The 27,306-nt window shown below is 44.1% G+C and overlaps 1 protein-coding gene and 1 pseudogene across 3 annotated transcripts; both read left to right on the top strand.

Annotated features, from left to right (window-relative positions):
- Nucleotides 1–488: 488 nt before the first annotated feature.
- gtse1 (G-2 and S-phase expressed 1) lies at nucleotides 489–9,539 on the top strand. 2 transcript variants are annotated; one of them, XM_084555235.1, is made up of 11 exons: nucleotides 489–600; nucleotides 689–746; nucleotides 2,295–2,943; nucleotides 3,763–3,927; nucleotides 5,979–6,117; nucleotides 6,507–6,905; nucleotides 7,192–7,246; nucleotides 7,499–7,720; nucleotides 7,865–8,093; nucleotides 8,777–8,893; nucleotides 9,204–9,539. In XM_084555235.1, the coding sequence occupies exons 1-11, from the start codon at nucleotides 579–581 to the stop codon at nucleotides 9,291–9,293; spliced, it is 2,145 nt and encodes a 714-aa protein (XP_084411361.1). In that variant the 5' UTR covers nucleotides 489–578; the 3' UTR covers nucleotides 9,294–9,539. The 2 variants fall into 2 exon arrangements, with proteins under 2 accessions (XP_084411361.1, XP_084411362.1); XM_084555236.1 differs by having other exon boundaries at nucleotides 501–600; nucleotides 9,207–9,539.
- Nucleotides 9,540–21,590: 12,051 nt separating this feature from the next.
- On the top strand, nucleotides 21,591–26,304 carry LOC311496166 (annotated as a pseudogene). The gene is made up of 8 exons (XR_014699966.1): nucleotides 21,591–21,620; nucleotides 22,798–22,849; nucleotides 23,272–23,670; nucleotides 23,957–24,011; nucleotides 24,264–24,485; nucleotides 24,621–24,849; nucleotides 25,524–25,638; nucleotides 25,974–26,304. The product of XR_014699966.1 is annotated as an uncharacterized misc_RNA (transcript).
- Nucleotides 26,305–27,306: the final 1,002 nt, after the last annotated feature.

Below are 27,306 nucleotides of genomic sequence, written 5' to 3' on the forward strand. Positions count from 1 at the left end.
GAAATCCAGTGTATTCAGTGTAAATCTATGGACTGTGTATATGAGCACATACCGTCCATAAACTTTGTTTAATTCACTTTTGACTCCAACCCCCATGATTCCGCTCAAACTTCCGCCCTACAAGTTTAGCCAATGGCTGAGTGCAGCCGAGTCACGTGACCAGCAGCGCAGAAGATTTGAATTGCTTGTGAGGTTGTGTTTTCGTGTCGCAGTTTGAATGCAGAGCAGAAAAGATTTGTGAGTTTTCGGAGGAACTGGAGGTTTGTATTTTCACTTTAATTGAGCAGTGACTCCCTGAAAATTCCGAGAGTAGCCGGAAGGCCCCGAATTAATGTTTTAGTTTATAGCTAATATCCGTTGCTGTTAGACTTAGCTAAAAAGCGAATGGGCTAACGGCAAGCTAACATTAAAGTTAGCATACCGACTACAATTAACGCTAGTCTTTAAATTCAGGATCTTCACTGCTAGTGAGTGTTGGTGTAAAATATTGTGACGGTACTTTAATGTCAAACCCCAATGTAAGGCTGAAGGTGTGATCTGGATCAATCTGTTTCCCACAGACAAGAACCAACAGCGGAATGGACTGTCGAGCTAACAGCGGTAAGTTGACACTGGCCTCTTGTCAGCATTTACACCGTGTCCATGTTTTATTACCTTCTTTATCAACCATCCTTGTGTCTCTGAGCAGATATGTTCTTCCTGCCTGATGAGAAGTTTGACTTCGATGTTTCCTTGTCACCTGCCAGGTAAGAAACAAATAAAGACTTCTGTAAAATTCCGTTTGAAGTACTGCCAGGACCAGAATCACCAAAACACACTCTGTACCAGTATTTACATTGTTGTCCGCTTGTATACTGTCCAGTAGCATTTATAATTGATCAGAGGAAAACATCATTAACAGTTTGCTGTTAATGTTGTTTCTACTGAGCGGTCTGCTGACATCCCTGCAGCTCCCTGTTTGATGCAGTAAAATCTAAGCACCACAATCTTTACTTAATTCTTAGCAGGTTTACAGTTTGCGATGTGCTCATTGTAGCAAGTGACAATATAGTGTGTCTTAAATGATAGTCGTGTACCTAGATAAACAGGTTGCTCTACTTCTAATGAATCCCTCTGATCTGAGTAGTATTCGATATTAATTAGTAATAGAATTATCATATTGATGCTATCCATCCACTGTATGCCATCCATGCCATCCTTAGGCTGCTCAAACCAACTTAACACATCAGAGAGATAGCGGGAGCATTAGGAGTGGACAAATAAACATTGAGGGAAACAAAGGACACACTGGTGCACACTCTGAAACATTATAAAGGCTGAATTGGCATCGTTTGGACGGATCGAACTGGGATAAACCTGTACCATAATCACAAGGTCACTAGTAGTGTTGAAAACCTTGTCCATGACCTCACCATAGTACCAGGTTGTGTCTTCCAAGGTCATTGTTGTGACTTTACAGATATCTTTGTCTGCCAAGAATGATGGGACGTATACATGCATTCAAAACGAATGTTTCCATGGACCACATGACCCCATACTACTGCCTATGGCAGGTGGTGCTCCATTAGAAGGGGATCCTATAATAGTCATGATACTTGTACTTTTATGTTGTAGCACATTTGAAAACGGTGAGCGGTAACACTACAACAAAGAGTCTATTAGAAGACTGTTAAATAAAAAAAGAAGAAGAAGAAGGTGAAAACAATTTCTCTGTCCGGTGTGTTGTACTGTGTCACATGATGAAATTGGGGCTTTGTTTACAACGTAGCCTGTACATAACTTATTGGTGAGTTCATCAAGTGTTGTGGAGCTACAAGCCACATCTAAAACAAGGCGGTTACTAATTCTTAAACGTCAGTCCTCTGCACACATGACTTAAAATGCAGTACCACTGATAGTCACTAGATCACTCAAAATCTCTTGCTCAGATATATAATACTAAATTTCACTTATTCTGATGAGTGGTCCCTATGTAAATGATTCCATAATGAAGTAGTTATGAAGTAGTGTAGATGGGTATGTTTGGGCACCTACCTAGTGTGACTGGCTTAGCTGTCAAGTGAGTGAAGCTAACCTTGGGGAAGCTAACCTTGGGGTTCTTCCCATCAACGCCCTCTTGTCTCCATATGATCACTTGTAGATCCATCTTTTATATACAATCTGTGCGTTTATTTCAAATATTGTCTGGGCATGAGATCTGTAATTTAAATGCCTTAAATTTTTGAGTTCACTGTATCATCACCGTTGTCAGCTGTTTGTGTTCCTCTCAGCCTTGATGTCTCTGTGCTCTGCAGCTCCACTGGCGATGACGATGAGGTGTTTGTTGGTCCTGTCAGCCACAAGGAGAGGTGTGTTTCCGTTTGTGTGACGTCTCAGCTCGAGGATCGTGATGGTGGTGTGCGAGTGAGCTGGAGTCCGCTGACCGGGGATCAGCTGGAGGCTGTGTGTCAGGAAGCCCACAGATTGGCCAAAGATCTGAAGAGTAGCGAGACGCACGGCGAGGACTGTGATACCACCAATGTGACCACCGACACTATGACTGAGAGAGAGGAGTTTGTGCAGGATGCAGAGGCCAAGCTAGGTGTGCTGGGTCAGACTGCCAGTGCACTTAGCCCCATTAAACGACAGACCTTCTGCGTGCAGGACAGTCCCATGAGGCAGCTGCCGCCAACCATCCAGCGTTACCTACTGAGAGGGAGCAGCTCCAATGCACCTCCACCCACCCGCTCTGCTGCCACCACAGCTTCTTCCACCCGCTCCACAGCTAGACACAGCACCTCCAGCCCTGTGACGGGGCTCAAGACTCAGTCCAGGACAGCACTGCGAGGGAAAGCGGCACTGGGTTCTACCGCTGTGCTACCGAGCAAGCCAGCAGCACCTAAAACTTCCTGTTCAGCCAGCAAGAGCAGAGTGGAGAAAACCAGAATGCAACCACCGAGCAAAGTAAGTCCATGGCTGAGGTGCCCTGAGCAAGCACCTTACCCTCCACCCGCCCCCTGCTACACACGTGGCAGCCCAGTGCTCCAAGTGCACACACTGCTGTGTGCACAAAAGGATGGGTTAAATGCAGAGAAACACTTGTTTCACAATGGAAATATATATATTTTTAAATAGGTCTGGTTTGTGAAACACCAAGATGAAGGACGGGGGTGCCATCTGGTGGCAGCCTTGTGTCTTCTCCACTACAGGGCTCCCGGAGCGTAATATTTTCCTTTGCAGAACTTACATGAACCTTTCAGATCCTTACATGTACAGGTTACTTCTTGGAAAATATTTCCATCATGTTAGAACTGCGGCATATTGTCTATAAATGCTTTTATTTAATAGTTGAGGGAACACTCAAACAAACAAAGTCAAAGACGGAGACTACATTTGACACATTTTAAAACAAATTATTACATGTTGCCTTTTGTATTTTTCTATCTCTCTCCATGTTTCTTATCAGCTTTGAAAACTCGGCCTGAAGTAATAGTTGAATTTTTGATGCAATATGTTTATTTGCTTTGTGTGGACAGTTGGATGACAAGGTGGATGCCACTGTCATATCCACTCTGACATGACAGTGCTTAACATGGCACAAAATGTGGCCTTCCTCCAAGAATTAATTGAAGAAAATCACTGTGTTTGATCTGTAATATCTTTGCTTCATGACCCTGTCTCCTGACACTTATTTCATGCTCTACAGGGATTCAGATTAGTTTGAAAACCACCTAATTAACAGATCAGTGATAATGTGATATCACTTTTGTCTTCTTGGTCCAGGCGATGGGTTGGAGACGGAGCCCATCCTCTGGTCCTTCCAGCAGCAGCAGGGCAGAATCCTATGAGGATCTGCTTTCTGATTCAACCAGCGTGGCCTCTGACATCAGTGACTCCTCCCTCAACTCCAGCCTGTTGGGGAAACGCACACTTGGTCTGCCCACTAAGGTAACACACATCTGGTATATACAGGACTTCTGCTTGGGTTAAGGGAATTGGGGCCAAACAAACTAAAGTTATAGGCGGTATAGGCTTCTGCGTCAATTTGACGGCGTAGCCTGATGTGCACCTCCCCAGAAATGTAACTGTGCACCGTGGCCAAGCAGACCGTAAGAGCTGTGATTGGTCCGCTTGGTAGTTGCGTGTTTCTGCTTCGGTATGTTCAGAAATACAAACATTTGTTTGACTCTTCTGCAAAAATTTCAGTAGCCATTGTTGAAAGTGAAGCAGGAAGTAGAAACAAAATTTAACCTGACTGGAAATAAAGACACAGCACAAACTAGCGTTGAGGTGGTGTTTTTACAGAGCAAGCCAGACTGACGAGCGCACAGGTGTAAGTGGCTTGCATCGGCTTAGGCTACGTGTGCCTATGTCCCACAGTACCACCGCCTCTGTCTAGTAGGGTTGGGCGGTATGACGGTATTATACCGTGTGACGGTATGAAAGTGTCTACCGGTAGAGATTTTGCAATACCGGAGAAAGAGCAGATGTTTGCGGCATCGCTCTGAGTCACTGTAATTACACCGCCTCGACACACAGGGCACTGCAGGCATTGCAGCAGACTGCTTGCCGTGGTTGCATGAGCACGACGAAGAAGAAACAGCTTTACCTGAGTGATAACAATCATGGTTGAGGCGGAGAGTGAACGTCACGAGGAAACGGAGGCAGCCCGACCCACCCATGACGAAGAGGAGGAGGAACTCGTTCCGAAAAGGGGCGCTACGTCTGTTGTGTGGAACTTTTTAGGATTTAGAAAATCCGACAACGAACAAAAAGTGATACTCTGCAAAGAGTGTCGCGCGACTGTTGCTGCTGGAGGTGGAAACACCAGTAACCTCTTCCACCACTTAAAGTTAAAACATGCGAAGCAGTATTATATTATTATATTTTCTTGCTGTGAGCAAATAAAAATAAAAGAGGAAAATGATCAAATTCGTCAGGATGGTTATTTTAAGCCATTAATTGAATTTACAGGGGGAAAAAAAACATACCGTGATATATACCGTTACCGTGATATAAGATTTTGCTCATACCGCCCAACCCTACTGTCTAGGTTAAAAAGTTGGGCTTGAACGCACTGCAAAGGCCACATCCAGCAAGCATGTGTATTCTACCATTCATACCAGTAGGTGGCAGTAAGTATTCAAAAATGGAAGCCAGTAGAGCTAGTACTGCAGATAAACAAATCACTATACAGCGCTTTGTCATTGGATTGTTTTTGGCACTTCTCGTGCATTGATTTACCAAGCTAAACAGCCAATCAGAGAGATTGTGTCATGATGGGTCATTAATATTTATATTAATGTTGTCATAAATACCACTTCAAACTGGTGAGGAGGTGGAGAAGGAGAAGAGATGTTTTGGGTAAAACCTTATCTGTCAAGTCCTTTGTTGCCCAGCCCCTCTGTCCGACAATAGTGCTGATAAAGCCCAGGGACGGATATGCCTCATTATATTTTCTTGCTTTTACTTTTTATGTGCCATTGTCATGGTGATCATGTCGTCTGTTACAGCTGCAGATCAGACAGGCCATCTGATTTGTGCTTTATACCAGTCACAAATCTGTCCATCTTGGTTCATCTCTTCGTCCATATCCTATCCCTACTTGGCGTGTGTATGTCTGTGTGTGCCTGTTTGTAGTTCCACTTATGGAGCCACTGCTCTAATAGATCTCTTCCACTGTTTCAGAACCATGGACAGCGCTGTTTTGTGGCACACATGTTATGTTGTTATTCATCGAACTCTGCCCTTATGTTACTTATTTTGGAGATCTGTGCAAAACTCAGATTATAACTCCATCCAAATAAGGGTAAATAAAGACACTGATGTTTCCAGATCACTGCTCAAGGCAAATTACTCCCATCAACTGGATTGTATTTATGACTGTATGTAATTGTAAAATACACATCGATATTATACACAACTGCAGCCAAAGACATTTACCAAAACGGATAATGATTGGAAATAACAGATTAAAAATAAAACATTTACTCCAACAGAGTGTCAAAGTGAGGAACCTGTCTGGTGTGAAAGCTCCGCCCCCACAGAGAAGGAGGATGTCAGACAGGAAGAACACATCCTCATCGTCATCCTCTGTGTCCAGCTTCAACTCCACTCTGTCTCTATCCCCAGCTAAAGGTATGCTAAGAGCTAACAGAAGACCTGTATCAACTACTCAGTGGCCAGAATTATATCCATCATCTCTGCTGACAAATGAAACCTTTTGGTAGAATCAGTTTTGGACATGTGTGACATGTGGAAGAAGCTGTGGTGGCAGCTTTTTTTTTCTTTTTCTTTTTTTTCTTTTTTTTTTTTTTTACTGCCATCTTAAGGCTTCCAGTTTTCTTTTCTTTTTTTTTAATTTTAATCTCTTTTTGCAATTTGTCACTTTGGTTTTCAGTCTACAGCTGAACTGTTAACACCTTACAGACCTCCTGCTTGTGACCGAGCCAGCAACTATGCTGCCACCTCCTGCCCTCATATCCTATCAGAATGTGCTGCAGTACAGGTGTTTGGTCTTCTTGCAGGTAAACTGAACTCTTCTCTAAACCGGAGTCTGAGTGGTTCCATTGGCCCCACACCCAGCAGTATCAGCAGACAGACCAATAACAGCAGACCTCGACGCTCCACTGTCTACACTGCTGCAGAACCAGTGGCTTCCTCTGTCGGTCGCCGCTCTTTGTCTACCCAAGTCATGAAGCTGTCTGATGCCGAGCGTGTCAAAGCCACCAGGTCCACGCCCTTGAAGAGAGCTGAGGTCACCCCTGTCCAGCCAACGCCCACCAAGAGACTGATGGAGAGGACCGCCTCCATCCCCAGCATGGCCTCAGGCCATCTGCAGAGCGGACTGAAGTCCAAACCTAAACCTGAGGCTCTGGTCCTACCAACACCCAGCACCAGAGGCAAAGGAGTCCACCATGCAGATGGTGAGAGAAGCTTATGAACTCAGAGTTGTCAGTTTAATGCTACTCCAGTCATTACATCTAACGTACATCAGTAGTTAGGAAACTGATTTTACACATTTTGGATACATTGATCCAGTCACACTAGGCCATAGTCCAGAAACAAAAACCCTTCTTGAATCCTGATCTCAGTTAGTTATTTAAATTTTTCTCTCAATTAAATCTTTTGAGTCTTAAACTAACTTGAGTTTTCTGCTTCTGTATGTGATTATGTTTAATCTGTCTCCTTCTGTATTCATGTCGTCTCCAGATGTTTCAAAGGTGTTGAGGCCAAAGAGGCTGATGTCAACTAGCAGCAAGGACAGGTAGATGATACTCCCCACTGTCACTGTAAATGTTTTTGTAAGCTGTGCTTTTGGTTTTATCGTTGGTCCTGTTGTATGCTGACATTATTCGTGTGTCTGAAAATACTAAAATAGATTACCTGATGAATTAGTTCATTTATCATTTATTGTTCCCTCAGTCTTGGGCCTACTGTCGTGTTATTGGGGTTCATTTCTACCATTAACTTCTGACAGAACAGAGATGTCATTAATAAACACCTTCCTCTCCTGTAGTCTTCCACAGAAGCCATCTGCTGCTCCCCTGACGCCCTCTAATGGCTGCAAGTCACTACAGATAAAGGCACGGCGCCCTTCTGCCCTCCCAACCCCAGTGAGAAGGAGGACCTCCGCCATCCCTGCTCCCACGCCCTCCAACCAAACCCGAACTGTCAGGATGCCAGCCATATGTGATCCTGAGCCCACCCTCAGCTCAGCTAGAGAACAGCACTATTATAGGTGAGATGCTTTACACTGCAGTCAACCAATAGTAAATCTTCTCTGACCTGAGTAGTTGGTGCTACTCCATACGCCCTAGTGGCCACAGTGACGTATAACGCAACACTTTCATTCTATCTGTTTTTTTTGTTTGTTTTTGTGTAGTCCTGTCCCCAAAGACACACAGGGGGAGGAGGGGACTTCTGATGCTCCCAGCATCCAACCCTTCTGTCTGGAGGAGGAGGAACCTGTTGCTGTCCCACCTCCCAACGCTCAACAACCTGAACAATCAGAGAGCATGGACACTGGGGTACTGAGTGAGAGCGAATCAGTGCCCAGCAGAAACCTGATTGAACTGGAGACTGCAGAAGAGAGCAACATCAAGACACAGGAGGTAAGAGATCAAAAATACATGATGAGTAGTTAAATGTTTGCAGATGTCTGAGAAGGGATTTGTAATAGAAAACATAAAATGCTACTTTTGCTTAAAAAAAAATCTAAAGAGACTGAAAAAGAAAGAAGGAAAAGAAGAGCGCAGCAGAAACATACAAATCAATTTATACATGCATTTTGAACACTTACAGTATATAAACATGATACAAACAAGATGCTACAGTATGTTCTGTGTGATACAAGGGAGGTTAATAATGGATAAAAAGTATGGATGAAGCCAGCATTGAAAGTATTCATTGTAGCAGAGCTAAGTGGGTTTACGGTGTGTGCTCATAAAGTTACTGTTCTAAGAATAAATAAGAGAACAGAGGCAGAAAAGTTTGTCAGTGACAACAGTAGTCATCTTACAGGTATATCACCAGCACGTCTGAGATTTGTGCATTGCATTTATGTATGGGTGAATAACTAAAGAATGAACAGGTTGGTGGGGTTAGGACCAGAGCTGAGTGACACGCAGCATAACCTCTCTATCCCCACCTCTCCACCTTTAAGACCCACCTTAAAACTTGAGCCTGTCTGCCTCCTGAATCAAAAATAGGGGGACAAGATGGGTTATCCTCCTCTTCTGTTCTGTCATCAGCTGAATCCTTCACAGACCTTTATTGCTCTCTGTTTTCTCCTCAGGTTCTCCTGCTGGATCTTCCAGCTCCGACTCTGCAGCCTCAAGAGAAACTGCTCATCGACTTGACCAACACCCCTGACCTGATCCGGACTAGTAGTAAGACCTGCACCACAAATCAGGCAAGTGTCATGGATCTGGGTACGTCAACCCTGCTGTTGGTCAATATACAATAACTGGATTCTAATAACTGGATTCTGGACCAGGTCAATTGACACATTGATGATTTTATGTGAATAGTTAAAGGTAAAGTAAGCCATTCCTGAGAAAGGCTGTTGATATTTGAACTCAACAGCCAAACAAACGCATCCTTCCCTTAAATGCTCTGGCCCCCAGATTAACACACATGGTTGTCAAACTGCAGGAAGCAAACACTTACCACAGATTATCTTAAATCATATTAATGATGATTTTATGTTTGTTTTGTTTCAGCAGCTGATAGACTTGAGCTCTCCGCTTATTAAATGGAGTCCAGATGACAAGAGGGAGAACAACGCACCACTCATCAACCTGTCTTTCTGATCTGCATCACCCTGAAGACCCACATCTCTGCAGTTAACTGGAATCAGCAGGTTTCTGTCTTCAGAAAGCCATAATTCATTAGATTTGAATGAGTTTTAATCAGCGTAGACTTTATTGAAGCAGAGTATTATGTTTTAAATGATGAAAATATTTCAAGATTGCTGAAGATTTTCTGCACAAGTTTACTTTAATTGTCTAAATCTTGCTGCTCTTCTTAATGTCTGAATAAATGTTTTTAATGTCACTGCTCATGCCCTTTTGTGTTCATGTGCTGCTGACTTGGTTTCACTCAGAAGACCAAACATGAACCTGATCCTGTGTTATTACCATTGACTACATGAAGATGAATGAACCTTCATGAGATCACTGGTACTATTCCTGAAGAGCAGTTTGCAGCTCGGTGCATTAATGCATGCGCTGCAAACTGTCATGAACAAGCAAACTGCCTACAGAGACCAAAACTATTTATGTGTCATTTCTGTTGACTCCCCAAGTGGTCATTTTTGGCTCTTCCACATAGGCTTCACTGGCGACCCAGAGACTCCTGCTCAGCTGTAGTTACAGAAATGTGCGATGATATAAAAGGTGCATCACTCTTCGTCACCACTGTTCACTGGACTGTTTGTCTAGATGTGAATATTGGAACTGTACCGCAGACAGCATACATTATACACAAGTATAATCCTGTTCAGCTTGATAAGCAGAGCTGGAGACTTGAATAGAGAATTACACTCCTCACATCAAAACTATCCCCAAATGTTTTGTGAGGTAACTTTATAGTCTAGATTTAAATATCTCAGCTACTGGAAGCATTGCCTTGATTTTAACCTTGGACATTCATTTTATTGGTGATTAGTGATCACTTTGAACGTTAAGGGCACCATCATCCGGTCAAAAACTTGTATCCAATATTCTGGTGTATGACCAAATAACACACAAATTTTACAGTTTTAATCCTAATTAGCAAATGTTAGATGCCACTGTATAAAAGGGCTAAAGTTAGTCACACCTTGACTTTCTTCCATATAACGCACATTTCATTCATAATATTATAAATACAGGCCTAAAATTTCTGCACGTCTTTGTATTTATGAATTGTGTGACATGGCCAAATAAAAATAGGGGAGTAATTCAATGTAGAACCGCCACTGGCGGTCGGAGAGATCACTCTTACTGGCTGAACAACCTACTACATCACAGGAAGAGAAACAGAAAGTGATGAACACAGAAGACTTCTTATTTTCCATCGTCATCTCATCTGAACATTCAAATCCAGGGAGCCTGATTGAGGAGAGGCCTGCTCTGCATCACGGTTTGTATCTCTTCCTACCTTCCTAGGCACCAATCTGATAGTAGCTCTTCTTGTTTCATCTTTACCTGCTGGTATGAAAGGTTTCTTCCTCTGTTAGTGGTGGAGGGTTTAAGTTCTACTTTTGGTCCAGACATATGGTCCTTAATATGACCCCAATGTCAAAATGAACATGCTGATGTTTAACAGGTATTATGTTTACTTGATTCCATGTCATTGTTAAGTATATTAAAATGCAAAGCTATTAAGACATTTCGGTCAACAGCTCGTCCGTGTAACTGCTCATTCGTTTTGTCAAACACCCCCCTGAGTTTGGAAATCCCCCCTCTTTTAAATTCATCTTTCAAGTGTTTTTTCGACAAAGAGTTAATGTAGGCTACCGTCCAAGTACAAGGGTGTTGACGGTGACGTCGTTCCTCTTCATTCTTATCGCTGCCAGTGGCAAAGTGGATAATCACGGAGGCTGCTTCTTCATCAGACCTTTAAACGTCTTGTTAAAGAATTCTTTACCCGCGTCCGTCTGTAACTTATTTACAGGCACTTCTCAGGCATTTTACTCTCCTGTAACACCGAGGCAAACGCCTTAGTCACTTCACTTCCCGGCTCAGTTGAGTCCTATACCCAGGGACGGACTGGCCATCTGGCATACCTGGCATTTTTATTGTGGGCCGACAGTCCCGACACTTTTTAAAATTTGCATATTGGTCTGACCGGCCCATAAAACCAGTAGATCAGCGGCCCGATTGACACGGCTTGGTCCTGCCTGCGTAATGCATTCGGCAAAATAAATAAATAAATGGTTTCCTTGACACAGGCTGGTCTGCGGTCCATTGTTTTTCTTCTCTGACACGGGGCTGGACCAATCATATAATGAAACACCTCCTCCCTTTGGCTCGGTGCCCCGTGAGCACTGCAATGTAGGATGAATGTAACGTTATCTGTTAGGATCTTCAGACATGGAGAGAAAGCGCAGAGAAACTGCGAGAAAAAAAAGAAAGAAAGAAAGAAAGAAACTTCCTCTTCAAGCAAACGTTGCCAAATGTGCCAAAATTACAGACATGTTTACCACGGCAGGTCCCTCATCAGCCCCCCCCCCCAACAAAATGCCAGAAATCCAGTAGTGCAAAGGGTATTCACCAGTAAAAACGGATGAATGCTGCTTTAAGATCCATATGTGATGGAGTATCCATTTTTGTAGCGTTAATAAAAGACACGTTTTGGAAGGATTTAATGTGCCCACTCTCACTGATTCCTGTTAACTTATCGCATGGCTTAAGGTACATGGTTTTAAAGAGTTCCACAGTTGGTATACACATTCAAGAGACCAAAAAGACAGTAAAGGTGTGTGTTATCGAATGTGCACATACAGAAAAATCAAGGGAAAAAATATATTTACATATATGCAGCGACCAAACCGACCCATGGTGGGTCGGTTTGGTCCAAAATGCCAGGGCTGATTTGTTTTCAGTTATAGTCTGTAAAGAAGAATAGATATCTATCCCCAGATAAAGTTTTTAGAGACTGGAATGGATGCGGGGATGGGAGCATTACACATGGCCTGATTCAAAGGTAGCAACGCTGATTTCTGCCAATTTATTTTAAAACCAGAAAGCTTGCTGTAATGTTCAAAAGTTGACAAAACACTGGGTTAATTAAATAGAATAAAACATCATCAGTATATAGTGAGATGTGATGGTGTGTACCTCTAATGGAAATTGTGAGAATGGAGAGATTGCGGATGGCCTGTGCCAGTGGTTCAAGAGAGAGGGGGAGAGGACAGCCCTGTCTCGATCCTCTCAAAATAGCAAAGGGAGGAGAGCTAGTTTTGCCTGTGAGCACCATGGGTTGGGTTTTTATACAGCACCATAATCATATTAATGAACGGCATACCGTACCCCATAAACTCAAGCACTGACCACAAAAAAGGCCACTCCAGGCCTTCAAAATCCTTCATAGCATCGAGTGAAAGGACAGCAATAATCAGATAATCAGTTATGACTACCTGACCATAACCACCTGACCACCTTCCTAATATTGTGTAGGTCTCCCTTGTGCCTCCAAAACAGTTGTGAGAATGAACATGGCCCTTCTGAGGGTGTCCTGTGGTCTCAGAGTGGGGGCCATAGTCAGTGGGGGCCTTTGGGTCCGGGTTGAGGGGAGGGGCCTCTGTGGATCATCCCATAGATACTTGATCAGTTTGGGATCTAGTCAATCTGGAGGCCAGGTCAACACCTTGTGCTGTTCTTCATGTTTTTAGAGTTGTTCCTACCAGAGGTGTATAAAGTACTTGAAAAAAACAACTAAGTAAAAGTAATGACTTTGGTAAAAGTTAAAGTCACCCATAAGAAAATTAGTTGAGTAAAAGTCTTAAAGTAGCTCACATTAAATGTACTTAAGTATCAAAAGTATCTTGTGAAAAAATATACTCAAGTATCATAAGTACAAGTACAAAGTATTTTTATAGTACGCATAAAAAGAAAAACTCCTCCTTGAACCGTCACCTTATCGTGGTGGAGGAGTTTGAGTGTCCTAATGACCCTAGGAGCTATGCTGTCCGGGGCAATTTGCCCCTGGTAGGGTCTCCCAAAGCAGACTGGTCTTAGGCGAAGGGCCAGACAAAGAACGGTTCAGATGACCTTTCATGAAGAAGACCAAGAGGAGAACGTGTACCCGGCCCGGAGGGTTACCGGGGCCCCACCCTGGAGCCAGGCCTGGGGCTGGGGCTCGTGGGCGAGCGCCTGGTGTCCGGGCTTTCGCCCATGGGGTCCGGCCGGGCCCAGCCCGAACTGGAGACATGGGCTCACCTCCCTGTAGGCCCACCACCCGCAGGAGGAATATGAAGGGTCCGGTGCAATGGGGATCGGGCAGCAGACCAAGGCGGGGGCCTTGGCGGTCTGATCCTCGGTTATGGAAGCTGGCTTTCGGAACATGGAACGTCACCTCTCTGGCGGGGAAGGAACCGGAGCTTGTGGAAGAGGTTGAGCGCTATCGACTAGATATAGTCGGCCTCACCTCGACACATAGCGTCGGCTCTGGAACCCAAGTCCTCGAGAGGGGTTGGACCCTCTTCTTTGCTGGAGTTGCTCCGGGTGAGAGGCGGAAGGCCGGGGTGGGCTTTTTGCTTGCCCCTGGACTATCGGCCTGTACGTTGGGGTTCTCCCGGGTGGACGAAAGGGTTGCTTCCCTGCGCCTTCGGGTCGGGGAACGGGTCCTGACTGTTGTCTGCGCATATGCGCCAAACAGCAGTTCAGAGTACCCGCCCTTTTTGGGGTCCCTAGGACGGACGCTGGATGGCGCCCCGACTGGGGACTCCATTGTCGTGCTGGGAGACTTCAACGCTCATGTGGGCAATGACAGCGTGACCTGGAGGGGCGTGATTGGGAGGAACGGCCTGCCTGATCTGAACCCGAGTGGTGTTCAGTTATTGGACTTCTGTGCGAGTCGCAGTTTGTCCATAACTAACACCATGTTCGAACATAAGGTTGTTCATCGATGCTCTTGGCACCATGACGGCCTAGGTCGTAGGTCGATGATTGACTTTGTAGTCGTATCATCTGACCTGCGACCGTATGTTCTGGACACTCGGGTAAAGAGAGGAGCAGAGCTGTCAACTGATCACCACCTGGTGGTGAGTTGGATCAGATGGCAGGGGAAGACGCCTCGCAGACCTGGTAGGCCCAAACGAGTAGTGAGGGTCTGCTGGGAACGCCTGGTGGAGGAACCTGTCAACATGGTCTTCAACTCCCAACTCCGGCAGAGCTTCAACCGCGTCCCGGGGGTGGTGGGGGACATTGAGTCCGAATGGGCCATGTTCCGCTCCGCCATTGTGGAGGCGGCTGTTGCAAGTTGCGGCTGCAAGGTCGCTGGTGCTGGTCGCGGCGGTAACCCCCGAACCTGCTGGTGGACACCGGAGGTGAGGGGAGCCGTCAGGCTGAAGAAGGAGGCCTACAGGGCATGGCTTGTCTGTGGGTCTCCTGAAGCAGCTGACCGGTACCGGATGGCCAGGCGGTCTGCGGCGAGGGCAGTCGCTGAGGCAAAAACTCGGGCGTGGGAGGAGTTCGGTGAGGCTATGGAAGAAGACTATCGATCGGCTCCGAAGAGATTCTGGCAAACCGTCCGGCGCCTCAGGGGTGGTAGGCGGCAACACGCTCACACTGTTCTCAGTGGGGGTGGTGAGCTGCTGACATCAACTGAGGATATAGTCGGGCGGTGGAAGGAATACTTTGAGGAGCTCCTCAATCCCACCAACACGTATTCCATAGAGGAAACAGAGCCGGAGGGCCTGGGGTTGGACCATCCAATCTCTGGGGCAGAAGTCGCCGAGGTAGTAAAACAACTCCGCGGCGGTGGAGCTCCGGGAGCGGATGAGATCCGCCCTGGGTATCTCAAGGCTCTGGATGTTGTAGGGCTGTCTTGGTTGACACGCCTCTGCAACATTGCGTGGACATCGGGGGTGTACCTCTGGAGTGGCAGACCGGGGTGGTGGTCCCCATTTTTAAAAAGGGGGACCAGAGGGTGTGTTCCAACTATAGGGGGATTACACTCCTCAGCCTCCCTGGCAAGGTCTATGCCAGGGTGCTGGAAAAGAGGGTCCGGTCGATGGTTGAACCTCAGATCGAGGAGGAACAATGCGGTTTTCGTCCCGGACGTGGAACCATGGACCAGCTCTTTACCCTCACTAGGGTGCTGGAGGGGAAATGGGAGTTTGCCCAACCAGTCCACATGTGTTTTGTGGATCTGGAGAAGGCTTACGACCGTGTCCCCAGGAGCATCCTGTGGGGGGTGCTCCGGGAGTATGGGGTGGATGGCTCCTTACTAAGGGCCATTCAGTCCCTGTACCAAAGGAGTGCGAGTTTGGTCCGTGTAGCCGGTAGTAAGTCGGACCTGTTCCCAGTGAGGGTTGGACTCCGCCAGGGCTGCCCTTTGTCACCGGTTCTGTTCATAACTTTTATGGACAGAATTTCTAGGCGCAGCCGGGTGGGGGAGGGTGTTGTGTTCGGTGATCGGAGGATCCCGTCCCTGCTTTTTGCGGATGACGTGGTCCTCTTAGCTTCATCGAACAACGACCTTCAGCTCCTGCTGGGGCGGTTCGCAGCCGAGTGTGAAGCGGCTGGGATGAAGATCAGCACCTCCAAGTCTGAGGCCATGGTCCTCAGTCGGAAAAGGGTGGATTGCCCACTTCGGGTCGGGGAGGAGGTCCTGCTTCAAGTGGAGGAGTTCAAGTATCTCGGGGTCTTGTTCACGAGTGAGGGTAAAAGGGAGCGAGAGATCGACAGGCGGATCGGAGCGGCATCTGCAGTGATGCGGATGCTTAACCGGTCGGTCGTGGTGAAGAGAGAGCTAAGCCGAAAGGCGAAGCTCTCAATTTACCGGTCGATCTACGTTCCAATCCTCACCTATGGTCATGAACTTTGGGTAATGACCGAAAGAACAAGATCACGAATACAAGCGGCCGAAATGAGTTTCCTTCGTAGGGTGGCCGGGCTCAGCCTTAGAGATAGGGTTAGGAGCTCGGACATACGGGAGGAGCTCAGAGTAGAACCGCTGCTCCTCCACGTCGAGAGGAGTCAGTTGAGGTGGCTAGGGCATCTGGTAAGGATGCCTCCCGGACGCCTCCCGGGAGAGGTGTTTCGGGCATGTCCCACCGGTAGGAGACCTCGAGGCCGACCCAGGACACGATGGAGGGATTATATCTCTCGTCTGGCCTGGGAACGCCTGGGGGTTCCTCCGGAGGAGCTGGCGGAAGTGGCTGGGGAGAGGGCTGTCTGGGCTTCCCTGCTGAAGCTGTTGCCCCCGCGACCCGGACCCGGATAAGCGGAAGACGACGACGACGACGACGACGCATAAAAAGAAGCAAAACAACCAAAAATGGTTCTCCCCTTGTTCTCTTTATTTCACTTTCAGGTGAATGAAATAGATGTGGTACGATAAAACAAAAACTAAAAAACACTTGAGTGAGTGAATAAAAGTCGCAGGGGTGCCCACACTTTTTTGGCTTGCGAGCTACTTTTATGACCAAGTCAAAGTGATCTACCCGTATATATATATATAGTCACATTATTGTCATATCAATTGTTGCTACAGTGTTAAAAGCTCTATCCATCTTTGTTTTTATTTTTATCAATAAAAATTGGTGCACTGGACCTTTAGAAAAATGGCGCTGTCTCTTTAAGAAAGACGGTAATCTTGAGTTGTTGTTGAAGTTGTGCATGGATTTATGCCGCTGAACTGAGGGCATGTCGCAAATATAAAGTAAAAATAAATAAAGATGAACATTTATCTGGCTGTTTGTTTGGGAGTTGCAATGGATAAATGTTTTAGACTAACATGTTAAAAAAAAATGTCAATGGCACGAGATCGACCCGCACAAACTTCGCGACCTACCGGTCGATCGCGATCGACGTAATGAGCACCCCTGACCAAGTGTCTCGTGTCTGCCTAAGAACACAAAAAAGTGCCTCCTATCTCCTAGTCATGGGTGACTGTCGTCTTTTACTGAAAGAGATGTTGTCAGTGTGGTAACGTCTTCCGAGTCTTCCTCATCAGCGTTAACTCGAGCGTTAACTGTGGAGGTAGCCATGTTGATGTCTGCCTCCCCGCGCATCCCGCCCTTACCTCGAAACCTCGTGAGAGTACCGTACGTTGTTCCTCTCGTCCTCTCGGACACGCCCATTCCAGATAATCCTTCGATGATTAATTATACTTCTATTTTAATTTGTAACGAGTAACGAGGTGGCAAACGTCACAGTACGGAGTAAAAGTATATTTTTTTAACTTTTAAATGTAGTAGAGTAAACGTGAAAGTCAAGAAAAAACTCAAGTAAAGTACAGATCCTCAAAAAAACTACTTAAGTAGTGTAACGAAGTACATCTACCTCGTTACTATACACCTCTGGTTCCTACTACCAACTGTTCCTACTGTTTGTACTACTATGTCAGAATTGAAAGTAGAAGTCAAAGTATGTTCCTGCCCAAATGCTAAGACTTTAGTCTGTTTTATTAGATTTTGCTCTTTTTTTTTATATATATAATAATAAAAGCCACAAAGCTTATTCCCAACATAAAATAATTCATAGCATTCATTATTAAAGTACGGAACAGCTCCGTACTTTACTTTATGTAACAGCAGGAGGTAACCTGACAGCTACCACTTGTTGATTGAGTCAGACATACAGCATATAAAGTGGGCATTAGAAACCTCAAACCTTTCTTTATCTTTTGAATATTGTAGCTGAACATCAACATGATGGACATAGATGTTGCACTCGAGGCTTTGGGCGTACTGTGCAATGCCAATGTGACATCTGTCCAAAAACAAGGATCAGGAGGTGGCTCTGTTAGAGCTGATGGAGGAGCAGGACAGCAGGTGGTGCAGCGGATGGGCATTCCACATTTCATCCATACAATCTTGGTTGGAGAGGAAACCTGGTAAATATTTTTTGAATGCAGAACAGAGATTTATGAAAGTTGTTCAGACCAGGGCTGCAGAATTCTGACGTGAGGGACATTATGATGAGATCAGTACTGAGCTTTGAAATGGAATCTTGTTTTCTTATGTTACAGCCCGCAGGCAAACTTCATCTTCAACAACTTAAAAACTGTCCCGCAAGGTGCTGTGTCATTAGTTGACATCAGTCCACGGTATGTGCACCCGGAAGAAAAACCAACAGGAAATAATCTCATCATCGATGAAGATGAATTCTTTGACCGGCGCTTTGATTACGATTTCACCAAGCTGGAAGACACAGAGACATATTACAGAGGAGGAGAGGTGTATAAACGCCCATGTGGTTGGCAACGTTTTGCCCTGAAGGTACTGTATATACCTTTGATGTTGATTTGGCTTTAAATTAGCGTCCTATGAATGTTCAACATATAGGCAATGATGCGAACTCTGAACACTTCAGAGTATGAATTTTAATATAAATAAAATTGATTCAATCATTGGTGTATTGTTTAAAGACTTTAAAATGTATATAACTATAAGTTTTTGTTGTTTTTTATTTATAAAATCAGAAGTTGAACTAAAGTGAAAGGCTCCTAATTTTGCAGCCTTGATTTCAGAGGAAAATGTCTTCTCACAGGTCCTGGATAAGTACGGTGAGAATAAGTGGCTGGGAAACCGGTACCGTAGTACACAGTCGGTGCCAGATGAGTGGCCTGTTTCCTACCATGGGACCTCAAAGAAGGGTGCTGAATGCATCATTGAAGAATATTACAAGGTTTGATTATATATCCATTATTGTAGCAGAATTGATAACATTTACATCATTTTCCCTGGTAACTGTGTTACATTGCACAGTAAAATGCCTAAAGGACACACACTGTAATATTTCTGGAATGATCTGGATAAATGTGCCTGGTAAACCACCTTCATTCTATTCTCTGTACTACAGTCTAAGTGAATGGTATGAAATATTTAAACAGATCTCTGGAAGCTTGGGATGCTACTCAGTGGTTAAATGTTAAGGAACCCATGCTACGCTAATGCTACACTTTGAACTCATGTATATATACCAACATCACGGTGGAGTCTGAACCAAATTTGGAGATAGATATTTCCACCTGGACTGGTACAATGAGTGATACACCGCCTTTGCCACCCCATCCCAAGAACGTGCTTAGGAAGCAGTGTATCTTCCTAGAAACAATGTCAGTTAGATTTAAACTTAGGAAACTAACAGCCAGATTATTGTCAATTGTCAGTACCTGAACTGCCCCCTTTTTCCACATTTGATTTAAACAAATTTAAACAGGAAGTTTGAAACAAAAAATGATCGGAAAAAAATGATTACTTTTTATCGTAAACTGGAGCCTGAGCCTGTCCCAGCTGTCATATAGTGAGAGGTGGGGTACACCCTGGACAGGTCTCCAGTCTATCACAGGGCTAACACAGAGAGACAGACAACCATCCACACTCACATTTGACTCACATTGCTGATTCTCACGGCCAATTTAGAATCAGCAATGAACCTAACAAGCAGCTAAAGAGCATGTCTTTGGAGGAAGCACTTGGAGAAAACCCACACAGGGACAGGAACAACATTCCAACTCCACAGAAAGGCCCCAGCCAGTCATTGTTGGAACCCAGAGCCTTCTTGCACTGAAGCATCAGTGTTAACCACTATACCTCTGTATCTGATGACTTTTCAATAATAGTAAAAAAAACAATGTGCAGACCCCCCCCCCCAAAAAAAGAGATAAGTTGTAGGAAGAAAAAGACTGTGGAATATTTGTTAACATTACTTACAGAGTAAATAAACTGTAATTCTTACTTGTATCCAACAGTCAGGCCCACGTAAGCGTTATGGCAGAGGAATTTATTCTACCCCAAGCATCTCGGTGGCCAGAGGCTTTGCAAAGCAATTCAAATCTCAAAAGACGGGCAAGAGCTACAAAGTAATTCTGCAGAATCGGATCAACCCCAAGTACAGGCAGAAGCACAACGACGACGAATACTGGCTGATTCCCATCGAAGCCAGCACATCAGACACAGAAGAGCAGGAGATGGTGCAACGGGCCATCCGTCCTTACGGCCTTCTGCTGAAAGAGGTCTGAAAGGGCAAGACACGTCACAAGAAAAGGAATGAATTAGCAATGAAGATGTGAACAAATTATTCTGTACTGAAGGATTGAATAAACAAACTAAAAACAGCTACAACTTTGAATCTGGTTCTGGTTCTTACACTTTTCAGTAAACTGTACCACATTCACTTGAAATATGAAAGGATTTCCATACCAAAGAGAGCATAATAAGTCAAGGTTTATAGAGTGTGGTGGCCTTATGAACCTGCAGAGACCCTGCCCATTTTCTTCTTATTTTTCTTATTTGGCAGTAGCTGTGCAGTCAGTCAGTGTCTGGGCTGCAGGTTGTGAGGGCAGGATTCCATAACAATGACGTGGACAGTACGAAGCTTTCCCTGTGTCTTTACACAAAACCCAGCAATGTGGGGCCTTCATGTATAGTTGAGCAGAAGTAGAGGTGTCAAGTAACGAAGTACAAATACTTCGTTACTGTACTTAAGTAGATTTTTCAGGTATCTGTACTTTACTTGACTATTTCTTTTTCTGACGACTTTTTACTTTTACTCCCTACATTTCTTCACAAATATCTGTACTTTCTACTCCTTACATTTGAAAAACAAGCTCGTTACTTTTTTAACCTCCACGTAAAAGACGTGACATGATCGGACATGAGCATCGGACTGGAGAAGGAAAGTCGACGATGCGCTTCCTGTGTTCTTCTTCTACTGTTTTGAACAGGCAGCCTGTTGGTTAGTTTGAGCTCTGCTGCCACCTAGTGACTGGAGGCGTGTTTATCGTTCAAGCATCAATAAAGACAGTAATACTGAAAGTCCACCTGACCCCACTATTTGAGAACTACTGGTCTAATGTGAAACAAACAAATTCATGTATGGTGTGGTTTCTGTTGCTATCATTAGCTTTTTGAGGATTTTTTGGAAGCTAGTTTACAACATTAGCAATGCTATGGAAACCTACCTTTTGATAGTTTATAGCTAACACTAGCTAGCGGTTTAAAAACAACAACCCAATAACCCTCAATTTATTATTAAAAATTATTCAGATGTTCATGCAGGACATCTGGTCAATTCAGTCTAGATTATTCTGCTAGAACTTTTTCATTTTGCAAAATTAACGGATGAATTGTTTCATTAATGGCAAAATCATTTTTACTTTTTACTTAAGTACATTTCAGAGCCTGTACTTTCTTACTTTTACTTGAGTAAAGGAGTTGAATCAGTACTTTTACTTTTACCAGAGTATTTTTTTACACAAGTATCCGTACTTTTACTTAAGTACAGAATGTGAATACTTTTGACACCTCTGAGCAGAAGTCTGGGCGTGTTCATTTGTGCTTTAGGACGTAACCGCAAACATTATTTCTTGTCAAAACCCAAGATGCAGCTAACGAGTAGCGGTTAACGTAGCCTGTGGCTACTTTTCTAGTCTGGCTGGAGAGCAGGAGGATGTCAGACAGGAAGAACACATCCTCATCGTCATTGTCACAGGGATGCCCCGTGATCTCTAATTCAGACAGGAACAATTAACTCAATGCTTGTCCACCTCTAGTCACCTTTACAAACCATCTCGCCGGCAGGGGTCTGAGGTTGGTAATTGGCACAAATTGAAACGGATTAGTTGTGTAGTTGTGTTTAGTGCTTTTGTGCCACAGTCTAATAGATGAATTAGAGAACGAAAGTCAGAGCATATGGTGTTTTAAATATCTTTATTTGATTCATTCTTTTGGCATTTCTCACCTCTCCTCTAGACTGCACTTGGCCATCCTCCCCTTTGGACTCAGGAACTGCCAAACCAGGCCACGCCCATTAGAATGCCATTTATGGTCCAGTTCCCGGGGGAATGCGCCAAGTGTATGGATAAGGGGGAGTTTTGGGAGATGTTGGTTTAAGTATGGAATTTGAGCAGTTGACTGTCATATTTACTCTTATGAATTATGTAACAATGTACTTTTCACTGTTAACTTATAGAAACATTTTCAGGAGTATGAATTAATCACTGCCAAATGTTAATTGATTTATTAATTGTATTTCCCTTGTGTAGGAGGAGCCACGGTCTATATAAGCAGGAGATATATAAGCAGGAGATGGCGTTTCTCTTGGGGGAATTTTAGATATGACTGGCCAGCAGGCCACAGTGATCGCCATTGCCAGGGGCCCAGATTTGAAGGGGGCATAGCCTAGTGCAGATTTCTGGTTTGACCTTTAGATTTGTTTGTTTGTTTGTATCTTAGTTCAGAATCAGAAAAGACTTTATTGCCAAGCATGTTTGTACATACAAGGAATTTGTTTTGGTGTTGTTACGCACAAAATAAAATAAAATAAAATAAAATATAGAAACTATAGAACTCTCTCAGATATATAAAAATACAACAAAATACAAAAATATATACACGGTATATATATTCCACCAGAACATTTACTGTGGGCTGGTAGCGGGTTTGATGTGTTCATGGGGGGTTAAGTGGTTTTCAGTTATTTTCTTTTGATTTCTTTTTCTTTAGTCTAGTTTTTCTTCAGTTTGGCCAAGCTGACCTGCACTGTATATACTGGACCATGCTCACTTCTGGGAAAAAGGGCAAATAAAATAAAATGGACTGTTGAACGGTATAGAGTTCTCCTCCTTTTTGCCTTCACCGCTCGACCAACCTTACAGTCATCCTCTGTGTCCAGCTTCAACTCCACTCTGTCTCTATCCCCAGCTAAAGGTATGCTAAGAGCTAACAGAAAACCTGTATCAACTACTCAGTGACCAGAATTATATCCATCATCTCTGCTGACAAATGAAACCTTTTGGTAGAATCAGTTTCAGTCATGTGGCATATTACAATTATCTCCACCCAATCAAATCTGACTGAACACAAACCTCCATTTGTCTCAAGTTATTTGTCGAAATCAGCTTGACACATCTTGACTTCAGCTCTGTTTTTACTGCCATCTTAAGGCTTACAGTTTTCTTTTTTTTTCTATCTCTTTTTGCAATTTGTCACTTTGGTTTTCAGTCTACAGCTGAACTGTTAACACCTTACTGACCTCCTGCTTGTGACCGAGCCAGCAACTATGCTGCCACCTCCTGCCCTCATCATCCTATCAGAATGTGCTGCAGTACAGGTGTTTGGTCTTCTTGCAGGTAAACTGAACTCTTCTCTAAACCGGAGTCTGAGTGGTTCCACTGGCCCCTCACCCAGCAGTATCAGCAGACAGACCAGTCACAGCAGACCTCGACGCTCCACTGTCTACACTGCTGCAGAACCAGTGGCTTCCTCTGTCGGTCACCGCTCTCTGTCTACCCAAGTCAAGAAGCTGTCTGATGCCGAGCGTGTCAAAGCCACCAGGTCCACGCCCTTGAAGAGAGCTGAGGTCACCCCTGTCCAGCCAACGCCCACCAAGAGACTGATGGAGAGGACCGCCTCCATCCCCAGCATGGCCTCAGGCCATCTGCAGAGCGGACTGAAGTCCAAACCTAAACCTGAGGCTCTGGTCCTACCAACACCCAGCACCAGAGGCAAAGGAGTCCACCATGCAGATGGTGAGAGAAGCTTATGAACTCAGAGTTGTCAGTTTAATGCTACTCCAGTCATTACATCTAACGTACATCAGTAGTTAAGGAAACTGATTTTACAATTTTGGATACATTGATCCAGTCACACTAGGCCATAGTCCAGAAACAAAAACCCTTCTTGAATCCTGATCTCAGTTAGTTATTTAAATTTTTCTCTCAATTAAATCTTTTGAGTCTTAAACTAACTTGAGTTTTCTGCTTCTGTATGTGATTATGTTTAATCTGTCTCCTTCTGTATTCATGTCGTCTCCAGATGTTTCAAAGGTGTTGAGGCCAAAGAGGCTGATGTCAACTAGCAGCAAGGACAGGTAGATGATACTCCCCACTGTCACTGTAAATGTTTTTGTAAGCTGTGCTTTTGGTTTTATCGTTGGTCCTGTTGTATGCTGACATTATTCGTGTGTCTGAAAATACTAAAATAGATTACCTGATGAATTAGTTCATTTATCATTTATTGTTCCCTCAGTCTTGGGCCTACTGTCGTGTTATTGGGGTTCATTTCTACCATTAACTTCTGACAGAACAGAGATGTCATTAATAAACACCTTCCTCTCCTGTAGTCTTCCACAGAAGCCATCTGCTGCTCCCCTGACGCCCTCTAACGGCTGCAAGTCACTACAGATAAAGGCACGGCGCCCTTCTGCCCTCCCAACCCCAGTGAGGAGGAGGACCTCCGCCATCCCTGCTCCCACGCCCTCCAACCAAGCCCGAACTGTCAGGACGCCAGCCATATGTGATCCTGAGCCCACCCTCAGCTCAGCTAGAGAACAGCACTATTATAGGTGAGATGCTTTACACTGCAGTCAACCAATAGTAAATCTTCTCTGACCTGAGTAGTTGGTGCTACTCCATACGCCCTAGTGGCCACCATGATGTATAATGCAACACTTTCATTCTGTCTGTTTGTTTTTGTGTAGTCCTGTCCCCAAAGACACTCAGGGGGACGGTGGGACTTCTGAAGCTCTCAGCATCCAACCCTTCTGTCTGGAGGAGGAGGAGCCTGTTGCTGTCCCACCTCCCAATGCTCAACAACCTGAACAATCAGAGAGCATGGACACTGGGGTACTGAGTGAGAGCGAATCAGTGCCCAGCAGAAACCTGATTGAACTGGAGACTGCAGAAGAGAGCAACATCAAGACACAGGAGGTAAGAGGTCAAAAATACATGATGAGTAGTTAAATGTTTGCAGATGTCTGAGAAGGGATTTGTAACAGAAAACATAAAATGCTACTTTTGCTTAAAAAAATAAATCTAAAGAGACTGAAAAAGAAAGAAGGAAAAGAAGAGCGCAGCAGAAACATACAAATCAATTTATACATGCATTTTGAACACTTACAGTATATAAACATGATACAAACAAGATGCTATGTTCTGTGCAGTACAAGGGAGGTTAATAATGGATAAAAAGTATGGATGAAGCCAGCATTGAAAGTATTCATTGTAGCAGAGCTAAGTGGGTTTACGGTGTGTGCTCATAAAGTTACTGTTCTAAGAATAAACAAGAGAACAGAGGCAGAAAAGTTTGTCAGTGACAACAGCAGTCATCTTACAGACCCAGCACGTCTGAGATTTGTGCATTGCATTTATGTATGGCTGAATAACTAAGGAATGAACAGGTTGGTGGGGTTAGGACCACAGATGAGTGACTTGCAGCATAACCTCTCTATCCCCACCTCTCCACTTTTAAGACCAACCTTAAAACTTGAGCCTGTCTGCCTCCTGAATCAAAAATAGGGGGACAAGATGAGTTATCCTCCTCTTCTGTTCTGTCATCAGCTGAATCCTTCACAGACCTTTATTGCTCTCTGTTTTCTCCTCAGGTTCTCCTGCTGGATCTTCCAGCCCCCTTGACAGCCTCAAGAGAAACTGCTCATCGACTTGACCAACACCCCTGACCTGATCCGGACTAGTAGTAAGACCTGCACCACAAATCAGGCAAGTGTCATGGATCTGGGTACGTCAACCCTGCTGGTCCAAGTTGGTCCATATACAATAACTGGATTCTTCAAACCTGTATCAAACTCTGTCCCATCTGTCCCAGGTTAATTGACACATTGATGATTTTATGTGAATAGTTAAAGCTAAAGTAAGCTATTCCTGAGAAAGGCTGTTGATATTTGAACTCAACAGCCAAACAAACGCATCCTTCCCTTAAATGCTCTGGCCCCCAGATTAACACACATGGTTGTCAAACTGCAGGAAGCAAACACTTACCACAGATTATCTTAAATCATATTAATGATGATTTTATGTTTGTTTTGTTTCAGCAGCTGATAGACTTGAGCTCTCCGCTTATTAAATGGAGTCCAGATGACAAGAGGGAGAACAACGCACCACTCATCAACCTGTCTTTCTGATCTGCATCACCCTGAAGACCCACATCTCTGCAGTTAACTGGAATCAGCAGGTTTCTGTCTTCAGAAAGCCATAATTCATTAGATCTGAATGAGTTTTAATCAGCGTAGACTTGATTGAAGCAGAGTATTGTGTTTTAAATGATGAAAATATTCCCAGATTGCTGAAGATTTTCTGCACAAGTTTACTTTAATTGTCTAAATCTTGCTGCTCTTCTTAATGTCTGAATAAATGTTTTTAATGTCACTACTCATGCCCTTTTGTGTTCGTGTGCTGCTGACTTGGTTTCACTCAGAAGACCAAACATGAACCTGATCCTGTGTTATTACCATTGACTACATGAAGATGAATGAACCTTCATGAGATCACTGGTACTATTCCTGAAGAGCAGTTTGCAGCTCGGTGCATTAATGCATGCGCTGCAAACTGTCATGAACAAGCAAACTGCCTACAGAGACCAAAACTATTTATGTGTCATTTCTGTTGACTCCCCAAGTGGTCATTTTTGGCTCTTCCACATAGGCTTCACTGGTGACCCAGAGACTCCTGCTCGGCTGTAGTTACAGAAATGTGCGATGGTATAAAAGGTGCATCACTCTTCGTCTCCACTGTTCACTGGACTGTTTGTCTAGATGTGCATATTGGAACCGTACCGCAGACAGCATACATTATACACAAGTATAATCCTGTTCAGCTTGATAAGCAGAGCTGGAGACTTGAATAGAGAATTACACTCCTCACATCAAAACTATCCCCAAATGTTTTGTGAGGTAACTTTATAGTCTAGATTTAAATATCTCAGCTACTGGAATCATTGCCTTGATTTTAACCTTTGACATTCATTTTATTGGTGATTAGTGATCACTTTGAACGTTAAGGGCACCATCATCGGGTCAAAAGCTTGTATCCAATATTCTGGTGTATGACCAAATACCTGCAACACACAAATTTTACATTATTTTAATCCTCATTAGCAAATATTAGATGTCATTGAGTCAGCTTAAAAGAGCTTCATTCTTTGAATCCAATGTTTTTAGAGTAATTAGCTTTACTCGTCTAATTTAAAATCAATTTGGTCACAATTTTTGAAAATAAAAGCCTTTCCAGTGCATTCAATTAGGGTTTTATTATAAACATACAGTCAGGTCCATAAATATTGAGACATTGACACAATTCTAATCTTTTTGGCTCTATACACCACCACAGTGGATTTGAAATTAAATGAACAAGATGTGCTTTAACTGCAGA

The sequence above is a fragment of the Chelon labrosus genome (assembly GCF_963514085.1).
Source record: "Chelon labrosus genome assembly, chromosome: 11".
In the NCBI taxonomy this organism is placed as follows: Eukaryota; Metazoa; Chordata; class Actinopteri; order Mugiliformes; family Mugilidae; genus Chelon; species Chelon labrosus.